Raw genomic sequence first — 23,856 nt, 5'->3', positions numbered from 1 at the left:
TAATATACTTACTGACTCAAGTTCTCATGTTACCTAAGTATGCACCGTATAGTGGGTAGCCGTCCGTCCCATTTGGCTCAGCACATAAGAGTCGGGTGGTATGACTATACTGTTCACTGCCTACGTTTTCGTCCTCTGTTGTCGCACCATAAAGTATTCGACCCATCAAGATGATGCCATAATGAAATATCCCAACCTGGGGGTGAGGGAGGGATATCCTCTCTATTGCCGCGATGAAGGTGAATAGCTCGTGTCAGCGACCAACTTCGCATGAGCCGTAAAGCAAAAACTCAAAAAAAAGATGGATACCCCGGGTGAGAAGATATGATAAAGGCTGCATCATCATCCGGTACTCGGTACTCGGCCGCGGGTCCGCGGCGGGGTATGCAAAAGTATGTACACTTTCCGTTTCCCCGATCCTGGACCTCTTGTACCTTTCTTCGACGATGCGGTGTGCACTGTTCACTATCGCACCATGGCACAGATTGAGATTCTGCATATATACAGTACACTATATGCTATATCTGCGAATGACCGGAAGATCGGGCCCGCGGGTATGGTAAGGTTTTTTTGTCCCTCGGTAGAGGTAGAGATTACAATTTGCAACTTGCAAGCGATAAGTGCGATAAGTGCGATAAGTGCGCGAATATAGATGGATAATGGATTATGCCCACTCAGTGGGCTATTCCCCTCCTCCGCCTCCGCCTTCAACTCCTATTCCTCCACCTCCTTCAACTAGATACATACAACCACTGCACAACTCTCTCGCTTACACCTCCCCCCCTCACCATCACCCCCGCCCCCCCTTTTTCCTCCACTCGAAGCCACGATCGCTTAGATCTTTCCAATACCGGCGTTGGAGACAACACTGGCCTTGACACCGCTAGCGGCCACAGCAGGGTGTACGGTGTAGCCGGAGAAGCCGGCCATGGCGGAGGTGCTTCCATAACCATCGAAGGTACCAGAGCTGGAGACGGAGTTCGCCTGGCAAGAGCGACCGATGTAAGTGGAGCAGGTGGATCCTCCAGCGTTGTAGATAGTTCCACCACCGGTCTTGCTAGCGGTGGTGATGGGAGTCGTGACGGACTCGAACACGTTACCCTCCATCAGCACGTTGCCGCCGGTAGACACGTCGAACGAGTGCCCGCCAATGTTGTAGAAGTAGTTGTTGACCGCGTGCAAGGTGATGTCGCCGCTGCCGCCGACCTTGGGCGCGCGTCCGGAGACGTGGTGCAGGTAGTTGCCGGCCATCGTGATCTTGTCCGCGGCGCCGAGGAAGAGGAGGGTCCAGTAGTGCTGGCCGTTGCAGGTGGCGGACCACGAGGTCTGCCCGTCGAACTCGTTGTTGGTGATCGAGACGCGCTTGGCCGCGTCGTAGCCGGTGACAATCATCTGGCGACCGATGAGGGAGAACTATGTTTTCTTGTTAGCTAGGACAGCGGGGGAGGAGGAGCGGGGGTGGTTACCTTGCAGTGGTCGATCCAGATCTTGTCAGTGCCGACGAGGGTGATCGCATCACCACCCCAGATGTACTGCGGGTTGAGCTGGGTGATGTGAACGTTCTGGACGATGACGTTCTGGACGCCGTTTGCCATCCTGAGACCGATACCGCGGATGACACCGGCGCTGCCGACGCCGACGAGCGACTTGTTGCTGTTGACGACGAGCGGGGTCAGGGCCGCGGTGTCGTAGGTGACCGAGACACTCGGATAGCCGCCGCTGGTGCACCAGTTGGCGCCGTTGATGGCGTCCTGCCCGCCCGCGTTGGGGCAGGTGTTGGAGCTGGGACGGCAACCGGTCGCGGTGGTCGTGCCCGCCGACGTCAGGAAGTTGTACTCCTTGTTCAGCATGATCACACGGGCGGTCGAGTCCGCGAGCCAGGACTTGAGCCTGTTTCACCCATTGTCAGTAATCGTGCCCTTTGGAAAATGCGAGATGGATGGAGGGCGTACTCGGCGATGCTGGCGGGGTACTGCGGCGTAGCACTGCCTCCACCGGTAGTACCGGTTGCGAAACCGGGTGCGGAGCCCGTCACCTGGGCGAGTGCCAGGGCGGGCAGGGAGATGAAGAGGAATACGAGACGCATATTGTTATGCGTTGCAGGTGAAGTTCTAGGTGTTTTGAGACGACCGAATGAATGAACAGACTCGCTGTGAAAGAATGAATGTAAGTATTGGAAAGAATGTAAATCGGAAGTGAAGGCGCTGAGCTGGCTGAGGAGTGGAGAAAAAGAAAACGGAAACGGAGTGAGGTCGTGGCCGTTTATATAGGTGGTAAGTTGGTAACATACCCATCGTATGACGATACTATACCTACAGCATGGACCGTCTGATGCTAATGGCGAGCTGTAGACTAGAGTAGAGTAGGTACTACCGCAGCTGTCATAAGATGAGATAGATGCATCTGCACCCCGTACTTTCGGAGAATTCCATACGGTATAGTAGTCGCCACGCGTCGTAGGGCCCTGTATGGGCGTTGCGGGGGTTCTGCTTCTTTCCTTAGCACCGTGGAAGGGCAATAGCCGCTAGTCCGACTCCATACTCTACTCAAAACCCGTAACCACTTACCCATTGTTTTCGCTCGCTCACGGGATTATGCGCGGCTAATACCGTGACCAGGCAGCTGTCAATTCCGCCTAAACATCCCAGGCACATGCTCCTCCACATTCCAGCTGAATTGAAGTACCGCGGCGGTGTTTCCGGAACTTCCGGGAACGGTTCGGCCTTTCGGGGTTGATGTGGAGGGGGTGGAATTGGGTCGTTACCATGATGGCGGGCCCGGATGGAAGGCAGTACTCACTCATCATCACTCGGTTAGAAGCACGCACGGATCTGACGAACTTCCAAGGAAATAACTCCGTTCGGTTGACAGTTGCGACATATATTTCCTTCGGTATACCCCTCATACCCCACATTCAGATTACTCTATTCGGACTGTAGGTACTCTATACAGACTGTAGGTACTCTATGCGAACTGTAGGTACATATGTACTCCATACAAACTGTATGTAGGTATTCTTCCTACGCGAGCTTCACGTGGACACCACGCCCGGAAGACATATTGATCTTGCTGTCGTACTTGATGTCTAGGCCCTCAAACTCCGGGTCCTCTTCGAGCACGTCGTACGTCTGCAGTAGCCTCGTGAGGAAGTAAGAAGCGTGGGTCAAAGCCAATTGCTCTTTGCAAAACCATAGTCAGTGAGCGGATGCGTCGGGTGTAAGTAGGAGAAACACGGAGCGGCGGGACCACTTACGGCCAAGACAGGTGCGAGGACCTCCATTGAACGGAATATAAGCCCATCCAATTTTCCGTATCTTTTCTTCTCCCCACCGCTCGGGTCTAAACTCATCCGCATCTTCGCCGTAGAGGTCCTTGCGACGCTGCAAACAGAAGGAGGAGTACACGACTTTCTCGTTGGGCATGAGCGAGATGGGACTGTTGCCGTCGAGGCCTCCGCCGTACGGCAGGGTGGTGGGGACTCGAGCGCAGCGGGTGTTTGCGTGCAGTGGCGGATAACAACGGAGGACTGTTTCTGTTAGATGCGAAGGCACGACAGCGACGGCGGTGGGGGGTTTGATCACCTTCGTTCAGAACCCACTTGAGATAAGTGATACTTCTCAGCTCTTCTTGGGTGGGGATCTTTGCGGAAGCCCCAACTCCAACAGTGGCTGCGATCGCCGCACGCAGCTTGTTCTGCACCGCTGGGTGTCTCGAGAGGCAGAGCGTAGTCCAAGATAGCAACGCGGATGTGGTATCGCGGCCGGCGAGCAAGACGCTGAGCACCTGATCCTGAAGAACCTGTGGCTCCTGAGTAGTGTCGGCCAGGGCATCCAAGAACACGTAGCGATTCTGTCCCTTCTTCTTTTCGGCTCGCACCTGAAGCGACTCGACCACATAACCTCGGATCATTCCACGAACAGCCGCACACGCAACCCTGAATCGCTTAGGGCTATAGAGCCAGTAGAGGTTACTGAGCGCCCATCGTGTCGCAATGGTGACCTCAGCTACATCGAAAGCCTCGGAGAACGTCTGCGACGACACCCCACCCTTATCGTCCGCATCGGGGAAAAGCGAGCCGACGGGACTGCCGACCAGAAAATCCGAAGAGGAATCCATTGTGAGCTTCTTGTACAGCTCCTGCATCTCGACGCATCGATTCTCTCCGGCCACGGCCTCAATCCTCCGGTGCATCTGCTCGAAGAAGAGCTCGAGCCTATCGAGTTCCGCCACTTGCGCTCTGTCGAAGTTGGGGCGGAGCAGAGCACGGCTGTTCTTCCAGCCTTGACCGTTCTGTGTGAAGATTCCCTTGGTGCCCAAAAGCTGATGCATAGCATCGCGATCCGTCGCCAGCTTGTAATCTGCATGAAATTTAGCACGCCGCGCCCTACACGGCACCGCACCGCATGCGTCGAACGAACGAACGTACCGTCAAACTGCGTCGCCAGCATTGCCTGGATGTTCCGGGGATCACGTGTGATAATAGTCCGGGTGCCGAACAGCTTGTAGCCCCAAGTGTCGCCGAGCTCATCGCAGGCGCGGACCATGCGCGGGGGTAGACCCTGCGCAAGCGACGCTCTGACCGTTCGGAGCTGTCCACGAAGGCCGAACGTGTAGAACGGTTCCTGGCGCATCGGCGGGTCTTGACACTTTCGGCCATCGACGAAACGGACCTAAAGGAAGGTCATTGAGATTCGTCTTTTCCCTGCTTGGTCCAGTGGTGCAAAGGGGCTGGTCTTACCCGCTTACTCTCCCCTACCACGTACCGCACCACGAACAGTGCGAGGAGGAATGTGAGGGCTGCTGGAATGACGAGTCCGCGAGGCGTCGCCGTCGCCGTCGTTGTGGCCGGGCGGAGGAGTGGTTCGTCCATTGTCTGTCGCCGCGATCGATACACGCAATAGGGTCGGTGAGGTTTCTTGAGTCAGAGGAGAATGGGACTTTATCGATGGCGCAAAAGAACGGCCAAGCCATCTCAGCCGTCCCTTCTTTCAGGCAGCGAGCATCGCAGCCAATAGTCTTGGATGGGAAAGGCTCGAAAGGGTTTAAACACGATGCCCAAAAGCATGCGGTCAGAATTCCAATCATCGGTCGAATTATGACTCTGCAAACCGACTTGGTGCGGTTCCAAAAACAATCCTTAGGTAACGACGATCACCCATTGTGTCGCGCCTACCGGTGTCTCTTACGTGATTCGCGCTCGCCTGTAGCCCTACGTCGCGCATGGCTGCGAAAAATTCTCCTTGGTCGTCGGGGCCACGGACGACTCCTCAGGATCGCTGCTCGTGTGTAAGGTATAACTACGATGCAAACTTGACTCATCGAGAAACAAACCCCCTCCAGAATACCAGTCGATACAAGTAAGCTAATAGTCCCTTGAGAACACAGATACCTAGAGGATTCTCTTTGGCAGGATTATTCGAATACACCGCAACAATCCCTCAATGAAGGTACCTATGTAGAACGACCATGATGGTGCCCTACAGATTCCGTGGCCCGTGCACGTAAACCACCTCTAGTGCACGGAATACCAGGTTGGATACACTGCTCCTTGGTACTCGAAAGATACTCGCAGGTACCTACTTGTAGCCCAGTAATTGTGTCCGAACCTCCGAGGCGATCAATAGATGAAATCCGTGCTCTTATCGATAGAGTACCTACGCCAGAGGTGGGATGTAGATTTTGTGGCGTTTCAGCAAAGAGAAAGAAAAAATACCGGCCGAGATGTCGTGGGCGGGACGGGTGAATGCGATGTCGTTGTGGACACTGAAGATACTACTCTATGTAACCTCATTGATGATTGAATCTAGGCAACCTACCCCTGGCGGCAAAGGACATACTCTTTTCTTAAGCGTAAAGTAGGCCTCAGTAGGGTTGCCGACAAAAACCTTCTCTGTCCCACCTTGCCTCTCGCATCTTTTTTCTCCTCTTCTTTATTTTGGAATTCCCTCTCATGTTAACTTTCCTTTTTCCAAGACATACGTTAAGAAGTCATCCTAACCACTGGATATCCCTTATCCTCACATCTTGCTGCACAGCATTCCTGCCGCCACTGCCTGAAATCAATTGCGGGTTTGGGGTAGCACCAAATACCTGCGAGAAAATTGGCCGTGCTGGAAGTCACTTTGCTGGCTGTTCGATTTGCACAAAAAAGTCACGCCGGAGTGGGTAGGTCCCGGATGTTGTATATTTCTGACACAACACCTCACAACATACCTGATATTGCGGATCCAAGCCAATATTCAGGAAAGAGTGCTCGGGTGACCTTGTGCTACTAGGAGAACACATGTTGTGGTGGTGTCAAACTTCACATAACATGCACTCATGCACAATGTAACTGGACACAGTCAGGTTGGGCTCCAAGTAGCGAGTTTGGCAGAAACAGCTTGGGCTTAAGTTCGGGTTCAAGTGCAGGTTCAGGGTAACAGATTGTGACACCCCAATTGTAACGTTACGGTCCAGCAAGGCTCCAGGTAGCGAAGCCGGGCGGGTGATCAAGTACTAGTTTCGGCAGAGGCAAGAAAGGTGCAGAGGACAAGGCAAGGCAGACCTCAGTGGAAACGGCAACTGAGAACAGAGGCAGGGATAAGGACTACGGCACAGGCGGCAGCCGAGGCAGGGACAGAGGTAACGGTTGTTGGATTAACAAGTTGTTGCGTGAAGAACTAAATACAGAGGGGCAATGGTCCGTTTATATAGAAAATCCTCCACTTTTTTCCACAACCTGAAAATGACCATGGGCGTGTGTGTGTCACTCCGATAGCTATCGGAGGACACGACGGTCGCAAGAGATGTGATTAGATAATTCGGGTGATTAGAATAGAGTTGCGAGCCGAAAGGATAGTTAGAAGCGATCGAGGACAAGATAGGAAGGAGGGAGCAAACGGATTCCAGAGTCTAGACAGTGATCGGAGATGCGGGAGATCGGGATAACAGTCCAGAGGACTTTGAGATCTCCGTTCATAGGGCCCCGCAGTAGGAACTCCGATCCAGGGAAAAACTGTTATGACGAGAGAATCGAACATCGACCGATGGGGGCAGACAACTTCGAGCGAAGAACTCTGCCGGCGCATGAGGGAGATAATTGCTCGGAAACTCCGATCTATCTTGGGCGCGTGGTGTTTACCACCTGCCTAGTCGAGAAGACTATCCGAAGAGAGCTGACGACGACTCAAGGCTAGGCCGCGGAACTCCGATGCAAAGGAAGCAACGGAGCTACGTTAGGCCGCACTCTAGAGGAATCACGTGCTGAGGATCGGGACGACTATAAGTCGAACCGAGCGGGCAACCGAACAAACTACAATCATCGCACCGAACAAAGCCATCGAACAAACACCCTTAAGATTATTCCGTTGTGAATTATCGAAATCCCTGACTTTTATTCTATCCTCGATTTTACTATAGACTCCGACGACACAAACCCGTCCCAGTCTCACACTATAATCTTAAGGTTACAGTCACCGATTTCTATCGAAAATGTCCTCCTCAAACCTCGACATGCTCCGCCTCGAACTTCCTCAGACCCTGAGCAATGCGCTCGTTAGCATCCCGCAAGCATCCGAAACCGTCGAAGTACGAAACCCGGCAGCCTGGCTCAGGCTGATGAACCACCAATACCAAACGGCACAAAGAGACCTGCGCCAGCTTTACCAAGCATGCGATCAGAAGTTCAACGAAGAGGACTCCCGAAAGCAGGAAATCAGAAGGAACTACGAACAACTCTGCGATGGGGTCAAGTATGTGTACAACCTCTACGCTCACAATGCCGAAATGAATGCAGAATGGCTTCGAACCGAGCTGTCAACGGTAGCGAACGCGACGCACGCCCTGAGCAGCGACGTATGGGCAGTCATTCGAGAACGTAACCAGAAAGACGAAGACAACCGCGAGTTGCAAAGCGTCGCAAACGCTCGGCTACAAGACGCCATCGTGTTCCTCGAAACGGCGCAAGTCGAACAACGCAGGGAGCAAGCGGTGTACAACCGCAACGTGGAAATTTGGGCAGGGAAACAGGAAGAGAAGGCAGAATACCTCTACAAGGAGCAACAGCGAATCAAGGAAAAAATCGCTCGAGCGGAGAAAAAATTGAAGGCTGTAGAGGTAAGGACAGGGAAGGCGAAGGAAAAGGCCCCGGAGTGGGTAAACACTACCCCAAGAGGAGGATCGCGGGCAGAAAGGTCAGCAACAAGGGAAACTCCGGCAGGTGCAGGAATGTCCCCTCCTCCTCCACCCCCAAGACGTCCGGTGACTAACCTTGGAGGTGATCCCTCGGATGAGGAACCATCGGATGATGACGATTCCATCCCCTTGCCGCGTCGTTCGCCGCCCCGTCACCGACACGCTCCGCTACCAAGAGAAGACGACGAAGACGAAGAGAGTCGCTTCGCTCGGATCATCGCTGCTGCCGTCTCCGCATCGAACCCGAGGGCCATCAAGCTTAAAATGAAAGAGCCCAAGCCGTTCGATGGCAAGCAAAGAACAGCCTTCCGTCCATGGTGGGACTCAGTTGAAGAATATCTTGAGTTCCACCCAGAGACAAATGAGCAGCAGAAGATAGCGTGGGTGGGATCCCGACTGGAAGGGACAGCGGCAGAATGGCATCAGGCCCGTCGAAAAAGCCTGAGACAGCTACACTTGGAAGATACCTGGCAGGCGTACCAAGAGGCACTCAAGGAGGCGTACCGCGACACGCAGGAAGGAGCGAACGCATTAAGAAGGATGTGGGCCCTCGAATACAAAGGAGACATTCAGGCTTACATGACCTCCTTCCAATCGCTCAACATGATCGCTCGCGCCACCGGCGAACCGCTACAAGACATAGTCAACCAGGCCATGACTACCGACATCGTGGATATGTGCTTCAACCAGCACACCGAACCCTACGAAGACGATGAAGACTTCCTGGAAACGGTGCTCAGGGCTGGCAACCATGTGGAACGACGGGACGCGCTGAAAAAGGCAAGGGCAATGAGGAAAGGGGGATCGGGTAGCCAGGGTTCCGGCGGCGACCGGAAGGGACCTGGCAACGGCCGGCAGGGCCAAGGAAAGGGAAGAGACCCCGGGGGCCGCAAGGAAAGCGGGGAGTCCCCGGAGGGCCGAAAAGCCAAGGAAGCAACAGGAGTCAGGAAGGGAAGGACAAGGGAAGGGGACATCTACGCAGGAGCAAAGGAGGCTCTGGTAGGGGTTCCCCAGAAGGAGATCGATGCCCACAAAGCATCCAAGTGCGACTGTTGGCGTTGCGGACGAGACGGCCACCGAACCTTCCAATGCTACGCCAGAAAAACAGTCGCGGGTACCGAACTCCCCGAAAGTCCAAAGGTGTCATCCGTGACAAAGAGAAAGCGGGACACCCAGGATGCCGAACCCACTCGACCGAGGTCCAAGCAACACAAGGCTGCGGCGGTTGTGGTGGAGGATGAAGCAATGACGGAGGCGCCTCCATTCTGGGAAGGGAATGAGAGTGAGCCGGAGGATTTTTGAGCGGCCCCAGCACTCCGCAGACTGGACGGCCAGGTGTATATGTTTGCGGAACGAAGAGACCACGGCCTCAGGATATCGACAGCGAATCCAGAGATAAGCGAAGACGGACGGACCGACCTATTTCTACGAGTCCAACCGCGCCGAGCGCCTCAGGGTGTGAGCCCCCAAAACCTGTCAGCGGACCACGACCAATCATAGAAATGATGCTCCTCTGGTCTGAGCACAAGCGACGACGGATCCGAGTACTCCTTGACACAGGATGTGCCATTCCGATCATCAAACGAAGCCTTGCACGAGAACTTGGGTTGCCCCTCATTCAACGACCCAAGCCGGTGGAAATCAAGGACTTCCACGGAACCATAGTGGAAGGAGCCGGGGAATATTATACAATGCCGATGCTCCTTCAACACCGGAGGCACTACACCAACAAAACCTTCGAAGTGGCTCCCTTGGACGACTGCGATGCCTACCTCCCGTATTGGTGGATGGCTAAGCATGAACCGACAGGGTTGTGGAAGAATGAAGCACAGAAAATTCGCTTCACCAGCACCCGATGCAAGGAACAATGCACCTTGTAACAAGCAACCAGCTTTCCGATGGAACTTGACACGTCTGTCATTCACAATTCGGAGGCTCGCATTATTGGATACGTCTCAGCTGGGCCGGAATCAGATCCACCCATGAATCTGCTTCCGGAGAAGTTCAGACGATATGCCAACATCATGAGCAAGGAAGCAGCCGATAAGCTTCCCGACCACAAGTCCTACGACCACGCAATCGATCTCAAGGAAGGAGAGACTCCTCCATGGGGTCCTATCTATGCCCTGTCAGAGAAAGAACTTGAGGCCCTCAGGGAGTGGCTCAAGGAGATGCTCCAGACAGGCAAGATTCGAAGATCCAAATCACCAGCCGGGGCGCTGATATTATTTGTACCAAAGGCGCACGGCAGGGGTCTCCGATTGTGTGTCGACTATCGCGGTATCAACAAGATTACCGTAGCCAATCGCTACCCACTCCCGATCATGGCAGAGTTGCAAGACCGAGTCAGGGGTGCGAAAGTCTTCACCAAGATTGATCTGAAGAATGGCTATCACCTTATCCGCATCAAGGAAGGTGACGAGTGGAAGACGGCTTTCCGCTGTCGATACGGACTGTTTGAGTTTTTGGTCATGCCGTTTGGGCTGACCAACGCTCCAGCGACGTTTCAGGACATGATTAACCACATATTTCGGGATATGTTGGACCTGGGACTGGTCGCGTACATCGATGACCTCCTCATCTATGCGAAGACGCACGAGGAGCATGACAAGATAGTCATCGAGGTACTAAGGAGGTTGGAAGAAAATAAGTTGGCAATCTCACCAGAGAAGTGTGTCTGGTCGACAGGGAGAGTCGAGTTCCTAGGATACGTGATATCCCAAGATGGAATTGAGATGGCTAAGGACAAGGTGGAATCTGTGCTCTCGTGGGAGGCGCCGCGGTCCCTGAAGGAAGTACAAGCCTTTCTTGGGTTCGCCAATTTTTACAGGCGCTTCATCAAGGATTTCTCAAAGATCACGAGACCCTTGACCGAGAGCACAAAAGAAAAAGGGAAGGATTGGAGATGGACAGCGGAGATGGAACTGGCCTTCGAGGAGCTGAAGTCTAGGTTCACCACGGCACCGATTCTCGAGCACTTCAACCCAGAATTACCTGTCGTGCTGGAATCCGACGCTTCGGACTTCGCGTTGGGCGCGGTCCTGTCTCAAAGGACAGAGGATGGGAAGTTACACCCAGTTGCGTTCCACTCAAGAAAGTTTACCCCAGCCGAAATCAACTTTGAGATTCACGATAAGGAACTACTCGCGATAGTAGACTCTTTCAAACGCTGGCGGCAATACCTTGAGGGAGCAAAACACCAGATCCAGGTGTACAGCGACCACCAGAACCTTGAGTACTTCACAACCACGAAAGTACTCAATCGACGGCAGGCGAGATGGGCACAAGAACTCGCTGGCATCGACTTCAAAATCTACTACCGGCCCGGCAGCCAGAACGGCAAGCCTGACGCATTATCCAGGCGCCCGGAGTACCGCCCTGAAAAAGGGGGGGGTGAAGATCAGCCGATTACGACGATCCTGCATAAATCACACTTTGCAGGCGACGATTCGAGAGTTTCATCAATCAGCACCGGAGGCGAAAGCACCGTGTTCCTGGTTTCGTCAACTCGGCTACAATCAATCCCCGTGCCAAAGTGGAATGAAGAATTTCTGGGTTGGGTCAGGAAGGCAGGAAAGGAAGATGCTGGGTATCAGGAGGCTCTGAGCAGCATCAAGGACACGAACGAGGACGCGGCTCAGAAGGACACTGAGTCGGAGGGCCGAAAGGCCTGGGAACTGGCCGCCGAGAGTAGGGACTCCGGCAGGATGGGTCGAAAGGCCAGGATTTTGAGGATGGAAGAGGGGTGCCTGTATAGGAAAGAAAGGCTATGGGTACCAGACGACAAGGAACTCGTCAGACACATCCTCGAGTCGGAACACGATACGAAAGTCGCGGGGCATATGGGCCAGGACAAGACTATCGAACTTATCCGACGCAATTTCTGGTGGCCAAAGATGGACGAGCAGATTATAGACTTCGTCCGGAGTTGCGCGCAGTGTCAGAAGGACAAAGCAACAAGGCACCAGCCGTATGGACTACTCAATCCCCTCGAGTTACCATACACCCCATGGCAATCAATAGCCATGGACTTCATTACCGACCTACCGGAATCCAACGGATGCGACCAGCTATGGGTGGTCGTCGACCGCTTCACCAAGATGGCGCATTTCATCCCCCTACCTAAGGATGGAAAGATAGCCGAGGATCTCGCGAAGATTTTTGCCCGCGAGATATGGCGCTTTCACGGATTACCAGCAGACATAGTGTCGGACCGAGACTCACGGTTTACCTCGGGTACATGGAAAGAATTCATCCGGCTGCTAGGCATTAAGCCCCGGATGTCAACAGCGTTCCACCCACAGACGGATGGACAAACCGAACGCCTCAACCAGACGATCGAAGCATACCTCCGCTCCTTCGTCAACTACGAACAGAACGATTGGGTGAATCTCCTACCGATGGCTGAGTTTGCCTACAACAACTCGGTTACATCGGCAACCGGAATGTCGCCCTTCTATGCGAATTTCGGATACCACCCGTCGGCGACAAACCCTGCTGCGGCAAATTCTCTCAACCCCGCCAGCAAGGTCTACGCTCACTGGATGCATACAGTCCACGAGGAAAACATCAAGACCCTCGAACGAACGCGCGAACGAATGCGCAAGTATGCAGATCAACATCGTCAGGAGGCACCGGCTTATCAAGTAGGAGACTTGGTAATGCTCAATGGGCGGAACATTCAAACCCGCCGACCCTCGCGGAAGTTGGACCACAAGAACCATGGTCCCTTCCAAATCGAGAAGATCGTATCGCCGCTCGCTGTCAAGCTCACTCTGCCAAGGAAGTGGAAGATTCATAATGTCTTTCACGTCTCGCTCGTTGAACCGTTCCGAGCTGGCACCCGAGCACCACCGGATCCCTCTCAAATCTTACGAGAGGCCGATGATGTGGAAGGCAACGAAGAATACGACGTCGATGAGGTTATGGGCAGCTCGAAGAAAGGTCGACGAGTGCTCTACCTCGTCAAATGGCTCAACTACCCCGAACGACGGGACTGGACGAACGAGCCATTCGACAACTTCTCAGTAGGCGGTCGGCAAAAGCTACGCGAGTTTCATCGCAAAAATCCCGATGCGCCGAGGGACTACCGGCTCACAGATGAGTAAGAGTTTTTTCCCATGTGGTTTTCTCGAACTCGGGCAGGTAGTAGGATGAAGGGGATGGAGGACTTCATCCAGTTATCAAAATTAGGATAAAGGCGAGGACTTGGGTGCTTCGGGCCGAAGCCTCGTGGGAGGGGAGATGGTGTGACACCCCGATAGGTATCGGAGGTCACGACGGTCGCAAGAGATGTGATTAGATAGTTCGGGTGATTAGAATAGAGTTGCGAGCCGAAAGGATAGTTAGAAGCGATCAAGGACAAGATAGGAAGGAGGGAGCAAACGGATTCCAGAGTCTAGACAGTGATCGGAGATGCGGGAGATCGGGATAACAGTCCAGAGGACTTTGAGATCTCCGATCATAGGGCCCCGCAGTAGGAACTCCGATCCAGGAAAAAACTGTTATGACGAGAGAATCGAACATCGACCGATGGGGGCAGACAACTTCGAGCGAAGAACTCTGCCGGCGCATGAGGGAGATAATTGCTCGGAAACTCCGATCTATCTTGGGCGCGTGGTGTTTACCACCTGCCTAGTCGAGAAGACTATCCGAAGAGAGCTGACGACGACTCAAGGCTAGGCCGCGGAACTCCGATGCAAAGGAAGCAACGGAGCTACGTTAGGCCGCACTCTAGAGGAATCACGTGCTGAGGATCGGGACGACTATAAGTCGAACCGAGCGGGCAACCGAACAAACTACAATCATGGCACCGAACAAAGCCATCGAACAAACACCCTTAAGATTATTCCGTTGTGAATTATCGAAATGCCTGACTTTTATTCTATCCTCGACTTTACTATAGACTCCGACGACACAAACCCGTCCCAGTCTCACACTTTGTCACTGGCCTATCGGACTCAAAGGGGTTTGACGCCATCTATGTTTTTGTTGACCGACTGACCCAGCAACGCCATCTCCTGCCATGTACCACGGCCATCACCTCGGAAGGACTGGCAGAGCTGTTCTGAGACCGGATCTTCAGGTACCACGGGTGGCCAGAAACCATCGTCTCGGATTGGGGTCCCCAGTTTGCCTCGAGATTCTGGAAGCACTTATGCTCTGTCTCAAGATCGAGCCACGCCTGTCGACTGCCTTCCACCCCTAGACTGACGGCCAAACTGAACGTATGAACGCCGTCATGGAACAGCCCCTCCGCGCGTACGTCAGCTACCTCCAGGATGACTGGGCCGGCTACTTGTTCTTGGTCGAATTCGCTGGCAACAACCAGGTCTCCAACACGGCTACCCTGTCCCCATCCTTCGCTAACCTAGAATACCACCCACGGTGTGACTTTGAGCTGGATATCCGTGTTGACAACAAGGAGGAACATTAAGCTCAGAGTGCAGCGGAACGGTTACATCAAACCTACGGCGTCGCCCGCAGCCAGATGCGGTACGCCCAGGCACGGCAACAGGACGACTCCGACCGACACCGAACCCGTGCGCCAGCCTTCCAACCAGGCGGCATGGTATGGGTGGATGGTCGGAACTGGCGCACCGAGAGGCCCAGTCGCAAGCTGGAAAACAAACACCATGGTCCCTACCGCGTGATTCGGACAATCCAAACCCATGTCTACGAATTGGACATCCCAGACACCGTTCAGAAGCACCGAACATTTCCTGTATCCCTCCTTCATGCCTCCGCTGACGATCCCTTCCCTGGACAAATTCCACCGCCACCACTTCCGGTAATGGTGGACGACCAAAAAGAATGGGAGGTTGAAGAGGTTCTCGACAGCCGGAACCTCAGGGGCAAACTCCAGTACCTGGTGTCACAGTTCAGAAATCCTGGCCTTAAGTAGCTACTGGGATGATGGCCTTCAGCCATCAAAATACCTTTTGGTCAAGTGGTATAGTACTTTCCCAGTGTACTTTATTACACCTGGTGAAATAGAGGGGCTACACGGCACCAACGTGGGAACCAGAGGAGAACCTTACCGAGGTACAAGCTGTGGACGACTTCCATCGACGATACCCCATGCAGCCTGAACCAGTCGAACTTGCTCTCGTGGGAACTCGAGCCTTAGGAGGGATTACTGTCACGGCTCGCGACGGAATGACGAAGGGAGGGTCGGCGCAAGGATCGGGAGAGTTGAGAGGCAGTGTACCGGCAGTGCAAGGATGAGCTGCAGAGGATTTGGGGCTGTGTGCAGGGAGCAGGGATAGTGCAGTAATGAGCCGCAGGGGATTGGGGCGGTGTGAAGGAAGCAGGGGTAGTGCGGCTGCGCAGGGTATGAGTCACAGAAGCGGGGTACTGACAAGGTGGATTTCTCAGGGTCTGGCACACGCCCACGGTCACTGTCAGGTTGCGGGAAGAAGTGGAGGATTTTCTATATAAACGGGCCATTGCCCCTCTGTATTTAGTTCTTCACGCAACAACTTGTTAATTCAATCACTGTTACCTCTGACCTTACCTCGGCTGCCGTCTGCGCCGTAGTCCTTGTCCCTGCCTCTGTTCTCAGTTCCCGTCTGCACTGAGCCCTGCCTTGCCTTGTCCTCCGAACCCATGTTGCTTCTGCCGAACCCAGTATCCGATTCCCCGCCCGGCTTCGCTACCTGGAGCCTTGCTCGACCGTGCCGTTACAGGCGGTGTGTATAAAAAAAACTCTGCTCTGTCCTTTGCACTGATCTGTACGAAACAACGCCACAGGGGAGGGTGTAATCGAATGGCGCCACACACCAAAAGTCGTGCCCACCACAGCTAGTATTTTGGGCGGCCTAGATGGTCACGACTTCCTCTTTTGTCCAACCCGCAGTACAAAATACTCCGTAGTACTGCCTCAATGCCTTGTACACAGAAGAGAGCACGGGTACTGCAACGCCTAAGCACATTACGCATTACATCTGAGAACCAAACAGCGACTCGGTGGTAGTGACGATTCGGAGGAGATTTTCTTTTTGCATGTCGTCGCTACAGACTCGTGGCCGCGCCGCCAACGGTCACTCCCACCGACAAACCCACCGACAAACCCAACTAAGGGAATCACAGTGCCCTCGTCCTCATTGGCCAAAATCAGCACGCTAAAAAGTCACCGAGCTAGCGAACCACCGCACTTTGATTACCCCTAATGGCCGATCGCTGGCGTCTGGCGTGTGCAGATTATCCGGCTCGAGGGTGGATATCGGTGGTACTACCTGGGTAGATGGTAGGGACAAGCTGCTGGCAAATAAACCAGTCGGAGATTCGGTGAGATTGCGGGCTTTTCGGAGTACGTCGTAGCCATCGTGCACCGAGGATCAGCCGGCCATCGCCGCCCCTCGAATACCGGTAGTTAGTACGACCATCTTACGTAGAGTACAACGATCCTTTCTAGGGCTACCTGTCAAATCCGCGCCTCTTTTCCTTCCAATACCACATGCAGCGATTGCGCGTATGTTCAGTTATCCGCCGGTTACTACCCCCAGAACCGGCAAATGCAGTGTTTATCCACCTCCAGAACCTGCCAAGGGAGTAGTTACCGCGCACATATCTATAATAGGTATTGATGTATACCCGGTGCCTACTGGTTCCGCGAAACCACGCCAAGATATTGCAGGACCATACACAGATTGTGCTGTACATAGGGCTGAGCGCCCCCGGGTCAAGTCTTACCCACGGTACCCTACCTATGTGACACTATGCATGGGTGCATGATGCGTGGTTTTTTTGTGTGTAATCTCCGGAAGTACCTGAGGCGCTATAGCTGGTGAAGAGGGCCGTTCAACGGCCAGGTTCTAGTTATCATATGATCTACGGCAGCCGATGGAACCACTACATATGACCACTCCGAATCGAACAGCAGATCGGGAGGGAAAAAAAGCGAGGGATAAACTCCTTTGCCGTGGTGGGTATCAGAGAAATCGGAACGTACCTTGCGAGCTCTTTACGCCTAGACCACTTTCCAGTTTATAAGCTACCGTAACTACAGTATCCCGGCTCGAAGACAGCAAAGCGGAAGGTTTATGCATATGAACTGCGGGTCGGCGAACTCTGGAACCCCTACATAAGATGAGCCAAAAGCCCCTTGGTGTTCGCCAGTGTCATGGTCTCAGCCCGGTCATAAGTTTTCCCTGCACACGAGGCGGGCCGTTTCGGACACATGCCTCGAGTCCTAGGCCAAATGCACGTCGGTACCAACTATAGTACCAGGTATATACCTACTCTTTCAAGCAGCCCGCCTTCTAGATTATTCCTCCGAGCACGGGCCTGCAAAGGTACCTTTAATGCTCGCCTTTCTTATATATTCTCCTATGTACATATGCCCCCTCTTCCGGGACCCGCAGTTTCCGGCCCACACTAACACGTCTACCTCCCTGTCGTCGGCGAAATTCTCAGTGCATGCCGTATCATACCATTCGGTGGAGACCCAGCGCAATCTGCAGTTCCCGAGTCTCGTCCCGGGCGTGAGGAGAGCACCGTTGCATGTATGTGCTAGTACATAGGCTAGAAACCGGGTCCATGTGGCTTCCAACGGCGCGTAAGGCTGGATATTGAGCCAAGAAAAAAGAACAACGAATTGAACCGCAGCCATGCACTCGGAGCAAAACAAAGCCGTGGATGCCTTGGCATGCTCTGTTTGGTACCAGTCTGAATGGATTGGGCGGGACCGCATATCCACATTGTCGCAGTGCGACCCATCTTGGCTGGAAGGCAACGGTCCGCAGTCCACGCGGCTTCCGAGACCGTTACTATGGACCGATCATGAGATGAGGCAGTTGCTTCCACGGTGTGCTGGGTACTATATCTACTATCATACATCGAATCGAGCCACTAGGTAGGAAAAGAACTCGCCAAGCATATCTCGACGTGCTTTGTTCGGCATAAGCCCCATGATCCTTACGGAGTTCGAGTGAACGATTTAAGGTGTGCACAGATCATCCAGGCGGTGAGCTACGATGGCTGGAAGTTGCCGCTGTACGCAAAACGAATATCACCCTGCCAGACCCCAACTAGGTACCTACTATGCATATGTATGTGATCTGAGGCCGAGCCGGAATCGGCTGCTCATTTCGACAAGTCTCTGCGTGCCTATGTACTTTATATATGTACGAGCATCCTTGCGTGGCGGCCCGAGGGTCGACCTCTCACATCGGGGATGCGGATTAACATGGTACCTATCGCAGGTCCATTCAACACTATGTATCCGGGGATGTCCTTCGAACGGGCCGGAACGGAAGATGGCCGGTTTGAAGGCCGTAAATCCGACCCTCCATAAGCATCATGGTGGAATGAGGGTCTTTGCTTGGCTAAGTAGCGGCGCAAACCGCAGGAGCCATGTAGAGTAATAGTCGCGGTGTCACCAAGGCTGCCTCCCAACGGCCCAGCCGCCGCCGGGGCTTCGCACAGCCGCCAGCTTCGGCTCGCCCTAACTACCGGTCGCGGCTAAAGGCGCTTCCCATCTCCGCCGTCGGTGTGTGACGCGGCGGGAAGTCCGCCGCCCTAATGGAGCAAAAGTAGTATCCTATGGATCGTAGCGCGCTGGAGTTCCGAAATCGCCTCAAAAATGCTTGTCTTTCCGCGACCCATGATCACCACCGAAATTTAACCAGCAAGATTTTGACTCGTCAGATAGGTAGTTTCTCCAGGTATTGGGGAAGCACTTCATCCATTGACTTCATTTTTTGATGTTGGTATAAAGTCCAGTTTCGATGCAGAAGTACAAATTGGCGTGGTTTTCACGTCTTTCCGTGAACATACTCGGCCACCACTACATGGAATCTTGTCCTCAACCCCTAATACTCGTGAATTTTGATGAAGAGAATAGACAAAGGAGAAAGAGGAGATAGTAGTTGATCGTTTATTTTGAAGATTATGATCGAAAAAAGAAAAGAAGAAAAAAAAAGAAGAAAAAAAAAGACGACCCCGCCATACCCGCCAACGTTGGTTCGCACCAACGTTGCTGCCCACTACTCAACCCATTCCTCTTCTCTCCGCGACAGCTTCTCCTCCTCCTCCTTCTCGCTCTCCTCACTCTCCCCAACCGTCACTTAGTTGTAGACATGCAAAGCGACGATGCCGCGCACCCTTTCCTCTCCGACGTAAGTCTCCCAGCCAGGGCCCGACACCTCAGCTCCTCAGGTCAACTGAAGAAGCTCAAGGTGCCGGGCACCTCGATGTGCATCTTGATGCCACCGGGCATCTCACCCGACGGAAGACCTCGTTGCGGAACGCGTAGCGTTCAAACTTGCCCGACGGCTCCGGGCACTCCTTGAGTGCATGGATGACCGAGTCATTGGCGGGGAGATGGTACGTGTACCTGGTGGTGCCGGGGTGAGGGCGAAGACGGCGGGGGAGGCGGCAGGGGAGCGGGGACTGCGGCGGGCGCCGACTTTTTGTCGGCAGGCTTCTTGGGGGCAGGCTTCTTGGGGGCAGGCTTCTTCGGGGCGCGCTCGATAATGCCCTTGGGCTTTGCGGCAGCCATCTTGGGCGCCGGCTTCTTCTTCTCGGCGGTCTTATTGGCGGTTGCCTTTGCCGCGATTCTTGGACTTCTTCTCGGCCATGTGGAGCTTCAGGTTCTTGGAGCCATTTTCTCTTGATTTTCCAAAGGTGTCAACACAATTAGAGAAGATGGAATATCGATCGGGTGACTTACTGAAGCGAGTGGCTGAGTTCGATTTAGTTTCGGAAATTTGCTGAAGTGTAGAGATGTTGTTGGTCGCAGGTGGTGAGCTCGTGAGCTAAGAAGAGGAGATGGTGAGAGAGATGGTAGGAGAGATGGTGGGAGAGAAGGATAGGAAAGAACGATGGGAAGGACGAAGACTGAAGCTTGACTCATGAGAGATCGCTCGTTGTACGAGTGACACCATATGGATTCGACGAGTACGAAGTAGCGATCCAGTGCAAGCATAACATGTACCGTATTCCTAATATATGTCACTGCAGCGCCATTCGATGGGGCTACATTATATCGTGCTCATGTGTGCCCCAAACCCCGCAATCACTATGTACTCTATCGTCTTGCGGGATAGGTGCTCCACCTCCACCTCCACCTCCCCAACAGGTTTCAAGTCCGCACCCCCAAGCTACAGATTCCGTAGATACTTCACGATGGAAGCCATTCGTGGCGTGGGCCCTGTTGCGAGGTCACTGTAGGCCACTCGGAACTCTGAAGCTGTCTCGCAGCTATTAAATACTTTTAAGGGTTATTGAGTCAGTCACGAAATTGAGTCGTCTGGCGTATTGAACAATTTTTTTAGGGACCACAAATTTACACGTGCCGTCATGGAGCGAGTGATGTAGAGTGTCACAAAATACACTAGTGCCTTTGTGGTGAGAGTGATATATCATGTCCTGGTCCTCCACCATCATTTCCCCCAATCGCTTCCAAACCCTTCCAAGCTGCGAAGCCCTAATTCATTTTGAAGTGATCCTGCTCACTCGGCTTGAATCTCCAGGGCACATCCTCATGCTCCAAGTTGGGTTCGATCCTTTCGTTCAACGGGACCCTCGCAAACCACGGCACATAAACAACCAGCTCCCACATCCGATTCCGATTCGACTTTCACCACAGCACACGCACTGCACGCTGCAACTGCTACAGAAATTGACTCTCTAACGACTGAAGATGACGCTAATGGCTTGCGACCGCACCTTCCCGCGCTCTGCGGTACAAGACCACGACCACGACATCGCGGCGGGTCCAACTGCGGATCCACCGTGCATCGGCCGCTTCCTAACGACAACGCAGGTTAGCATCGTCAACGCGGTCGAGGATGGTGACGGATATCGGATTCCGCTGGAGCATTTCGTCAATCCCGCGCTCTTAGGTAGGGCTGAATTCCAGTTGCTGGTATGTAGGCGTGGTTTCCGTGGCCGTATGACGCTTTGACTGACCTCCCACCCTGCAGCCCGACCTCGCCGAGATCAACTTCCGCTGCAGCCGCGAACACTACGCCCAGGCCGCGCAGTACCTCGACATAGTCCTGTTGCAGGACTACGATCCAACTATGTGGCGGATCAGCAAGCACCGCACATTTGGTACGGTTGTGGGCGCTCCCGGCGCTAGACAAGTCGGTTTCGCCGCGATGCTGGCGGGCGAGGGTGTGCCGTTTGCTGTCGTCGGCGCATCACTCGCACCCGGCGATGTGCAGGGTATGTACGGTAACCCTTGCGTATGGGCTCCAGACGCACTGCCGCTTCGGGCGAGGGTGATGATCGCTATCCTCATGTTCGACTTCTGTAATCCCGTGTACTCCTGGCGTAGAGGGGTATTGCTGGACTATCTGCCCGAGACGACCGCGAGCTGTGACTGCATGTCGACGTGCTGTGTTCCGGAGCGTGCATTTCTCACGAACGTGCAGAACTCGCCTCACGCCGCGGACCCCTCGTCGCCAGAGTGGCAGCTCCTCCACCTCCTGCACCTCCTATCACTCCCATCACCTGGCGCGACTCTCACCGTGATGCGTGCGCAGATCACCGCCTACCTCACCACGGTGCAGGCGAAGCTACAAACGTACACGGGCGTGCTCGAGTACACGAAGCTCGCCGAGTGCCGGCGACGGATCCACCGGCCGCTGCCCGTGAGCCGGGGCGGCTGGGCCCTTGAATGCGCGCTGCGCCACGACACGGGGCCGATCGAGCTGGCGGCGTTCGGGAGCGCCCTTCCATACGCGCTGCGCTACCTCGACACGGGGCCGATCGAGATGTCTCCGGACGGGAGCACACGCCCGGTGCCCGCGCGCGGCGTCGACTGGCTGAATAGGTCACTCGGAACTACTCGCTGGAGCCGCAACTGTGACTGCGTCCCGTCGCACATTCCCGCGGCGGCACCAGACTGCCCCGTCCCCCACCTGCGTCCTCACGGCTTCACCCCGCACCCGCCGCGCCTGATCGCGACGAACCCTACGTGGGCCACCGACATAGCCGCGCTCTTTGCCAATCCGTACTGGGTGCCCGAGGAGCGGCGGTACCAGGTCGGCGCCGGATTCGTGGAAAGGCACTTGGACCTGAGCTGCTACGAGCGGGCGAAGACGACGGCAAAGGAGGTGTACGAGTACATGGAACGCAGGTGTAGGAAGGCGGAGGGACGGCAGCATTGGTTCCCCGAAGATGCGGTCGAGACGTTCAAGATGTGGATGGAGCAGGGGTGCAGAGTCGATATGAGCGAGAAGGGCCGGTGGCCGTACGGCGAGATGAGGTCGAGCCGTGAGAAATACGTGAGCTGGGTGGAAAAATATGGAGCGATGTCTCGCTGAAACAAGGAGTTTTCATACACTTCCGCAAAATGCTAAGACCTAAATTTGGTACAACTGCCACTCCTAGCTCAATCCCAACTCGAAAACCTTCATGCATCTTTACATGCTGTCCATCAAAGCGAAAAGTATACTAAGTATGAAATGATCAAGGTCAGAAAGCAACAGTGAGGTCCGAAAGTAATAGTAAGGTCCGAAAGTAACAGCAAAACCTGCAAGAAACCGCAAGGTCCAGAAGAAACAGTAAAGTCCGGACGGACAGCAAGGTCGGGCACTACAATGATACAGCAACAGGACATCCGCAAAACTAACCCACCGACTGCGAAGTTGCCACCTTCGCCGGTTCTCCCGCCTTGGGTTTGGCGGCCACCCTTTTCCCCTTCGCAATAACAGACCTCGGCGTACTGTCGGCAATGCTGGGCTTGGACTTGGGCGCCGGTTTTGATTTCGGCGGCGGCTTGGGCCTCGGTACCGGCTTTGATTTGAGCGCCGGCTTGGGCTTCGGTGCGCTCTTCTTCTGGACTGGTTCTTTCTTGATCCTGGCTCGTTTCTTCGGCGGCGGGGCGGTTGTATCGTTCTTCTCGACGTCCTCCCCCTCCTCGTCCTCGCCCTCGCCCATGCCCTCATCCAAGCCCACCACCTCACCCTCATCCTCATCATCGCCCTCGCCGGGCCCCCTCCCCCTCCCCTTCCCCTTTCCCTTTTTACCGTCCTTCTCCCTCTCCTTGACCCACTCCCTCTCCCTATCCCTCTCCCTCACCCACTCCGTCCTCTCCGCCCACTCCGCCCACTCCGCCTCCTCGCGCTCCTCCTCGTTAGCGTCGACCCAGATGGTATTCGGAAAGTTCTGCTGATTCCTTGCCAGCGGCTCGCCCGTCGCCTCGTCCCAGAACGGAAAGTCATCGTGCCGGATCCGCACCCAACTTGCATCGCCCCAGCTCGCCCCGCTGGGCAGCGCGAACGCGTGCGTTGTGATGTCGTAGCTGCTGCCGCCGCCACAGCTCGACGTGCTGGCGTAGCCAGAGTTGGTGGCGTCTTCGGCTTCGGCTTCGGCTTCCTCGTGCGCAGGAGGGGGAGCGGGAGCGGCGGCGGCGGGGGCGGCGGTGGGATGTTTGGCGCGAGGCATGATGATGTAGAAAGTCGTTGTGTGTAAAGTGCGTATGGTTCCAGATGGGAGGGAGAAGGAATTCGGACAGGCTCGTCGTCGTTTATATAGCAAGCCTGTCGGTATGCATTGACGTCACGATCCGCACGGACGTCGTCAAAACGGCGTCAGGGACGCGACATCAGAGGTAAGGAGACAAGTCACGAGTGACTTCCAAATAAAGATTGCGGACCGCAGTACATATGTCCGCTGCCCCTTCCCGCTCCCCGCTCGATTGCCACCGACCATCGTGCTAAGATGGGG

General features: G+C 54.5%; 5 protein-coding genes across 5 annotated transcripts; 1 reads left to right on the top strand and 4 right to left on the bottom strand.

The window, feature by feature from the left end:
* Positions 1-803: 803 nt before the first annotated feature.
* BZA05DRAFT_405611 (polysaccharide lyase family 1 protein) lies at positions 804-2,219 on the bottom strand. Its single transcript, XM_051484416.1, has 3 exons — positions 1,953-2,219; positions 1,467-1,890; positions 804-1,413 (listed from the first exon to the last, which is right to left on the bottom strand). Exons 1-3 carry the CDS (start codon positions 2,084-2,086, stop codon positions 835-837), a joined length of 1,137 nt encoding a protein of 378 aa, XP_051337046.1. The 5' UTR covers positions 2,087-2,219; the 3' UTR covers positions 804-834.
* An 801-nt stretch (positions 2,220-3,020) lies between these two features.
* BZA05DRAFT_341326 (cytochrome P450) lies at positions 3,021-4,544 on the bottom strand (the record flags this gene model as incomplete). The annotated part of the gene is made up of 4 exons (XM_051481000.1): positions 3,021-3,178; positions 3,254-3,526; positions 3,582-4,358; positions 4,427-4,544. The coding sequence occupies 4 exons, from the start codon at positions 4,542-4,544 to the stop codon at positions 3,021-3,023; spliced, it is 1,326 nt and encodes a 441-aa protein (XP_051337045.1).
* A 14,700-nt stretch (positions 4,545-19,244) lies between these two features.
* Positions 19,245-19,678, bottom strand: BZA05DRAFT_447122 (uncharacterized protein; the record flags this gene model as incomplete). The annotated part of the gene is made up of 3 exons (XM_051487137.1): positions 19,245-19,322; positions 19,402-19,513; positions 19,587-19,678. The coding sequence occupies 3 exons, from the start codon at positions 19,676-19,678 to the stop codon at positions 19,245-19,247; spliced, it is 282 nt and encodes a 93-aa protein (XP_051337044.1).
* Positions 19,679-20,830: 1,152 nt separating this feature from the next.
* On the top strand, positions 20,831-22,451 carry BZA05DRAFT_447121 (uncharacterized protein; the record flags this gene model as incomplete). Its single annotated transcript, XM_051487136.1, has 2 exons — positions 20,831-21,046; positions 21,105-22,451. 2 exons carry the CDS (start codon positions 20,831-20,833, stop codon positions 22,449-22,451), a joined length of 1,563 nt encoding a protein of 520 aa, XP_051337043.1.
* A 304-nt stretch (positions 22,452-22,755) lies between these two features.
* On the bottom strand, positions 22,756-23,574 carry BZA05DRAFT_447120 (uncharacterized protein; the record flags this gene model as incomplete). The annotated part of the gene is made up of 1 exon (XM_051487135.1): positions 22,756-23,574. The coding sequence occupies one exon, from the start codon at positions 23,572-23,574 to the stop codon at positions 22,756-22,758; it is 819 nt and encodes a 272-aa protein (XP_051337042.1).
* Positions 23,575-23,856: the final 282 nt, after the last annotated feature.

Source organism: Tricharina praecox (genome assembly GCF_024521635.1).
Source record: "Tricharina praecox strain CBS 144465 chromosome Unknown BZA05scaffold_22, whole genome shotgun sequence".
Classification (NCBI taxonomy): domain Eukaryota; kingdom Fungi; phylum Ascomycota; class Pezizomycetes; order Pezizales; family Pyronemataceae; genus Tricharina; species Tricharina praecox.
This window is presented reverse-complemented; position numbering and strand designations above follow the sequence as displayed.

Coding starts and splice junctions, on each gene's coding strand:
- BZA05DRAFT_405611 (XM_051484416.1), bottom strand. CDS start 2,086: ATGCGTCTCGTATTCCTCTTCATCTCCCTGCCCGCCCTGGCACTCGCC. Junction 1,891..1,952: donor TACCCCGCCAGCATCGCCGA/GTACGCCCTCCA, acceptor TGGGTGAAACAG/GCTCAAGTCCTGGCTCGCGG. Junction 1,414..1,466: donor TCTGGATCGACCACTGCAAG/GTAACCACCCCC, acceptor AAGAAAACATAG/TTCTCCCTCATCGGTCGCCA.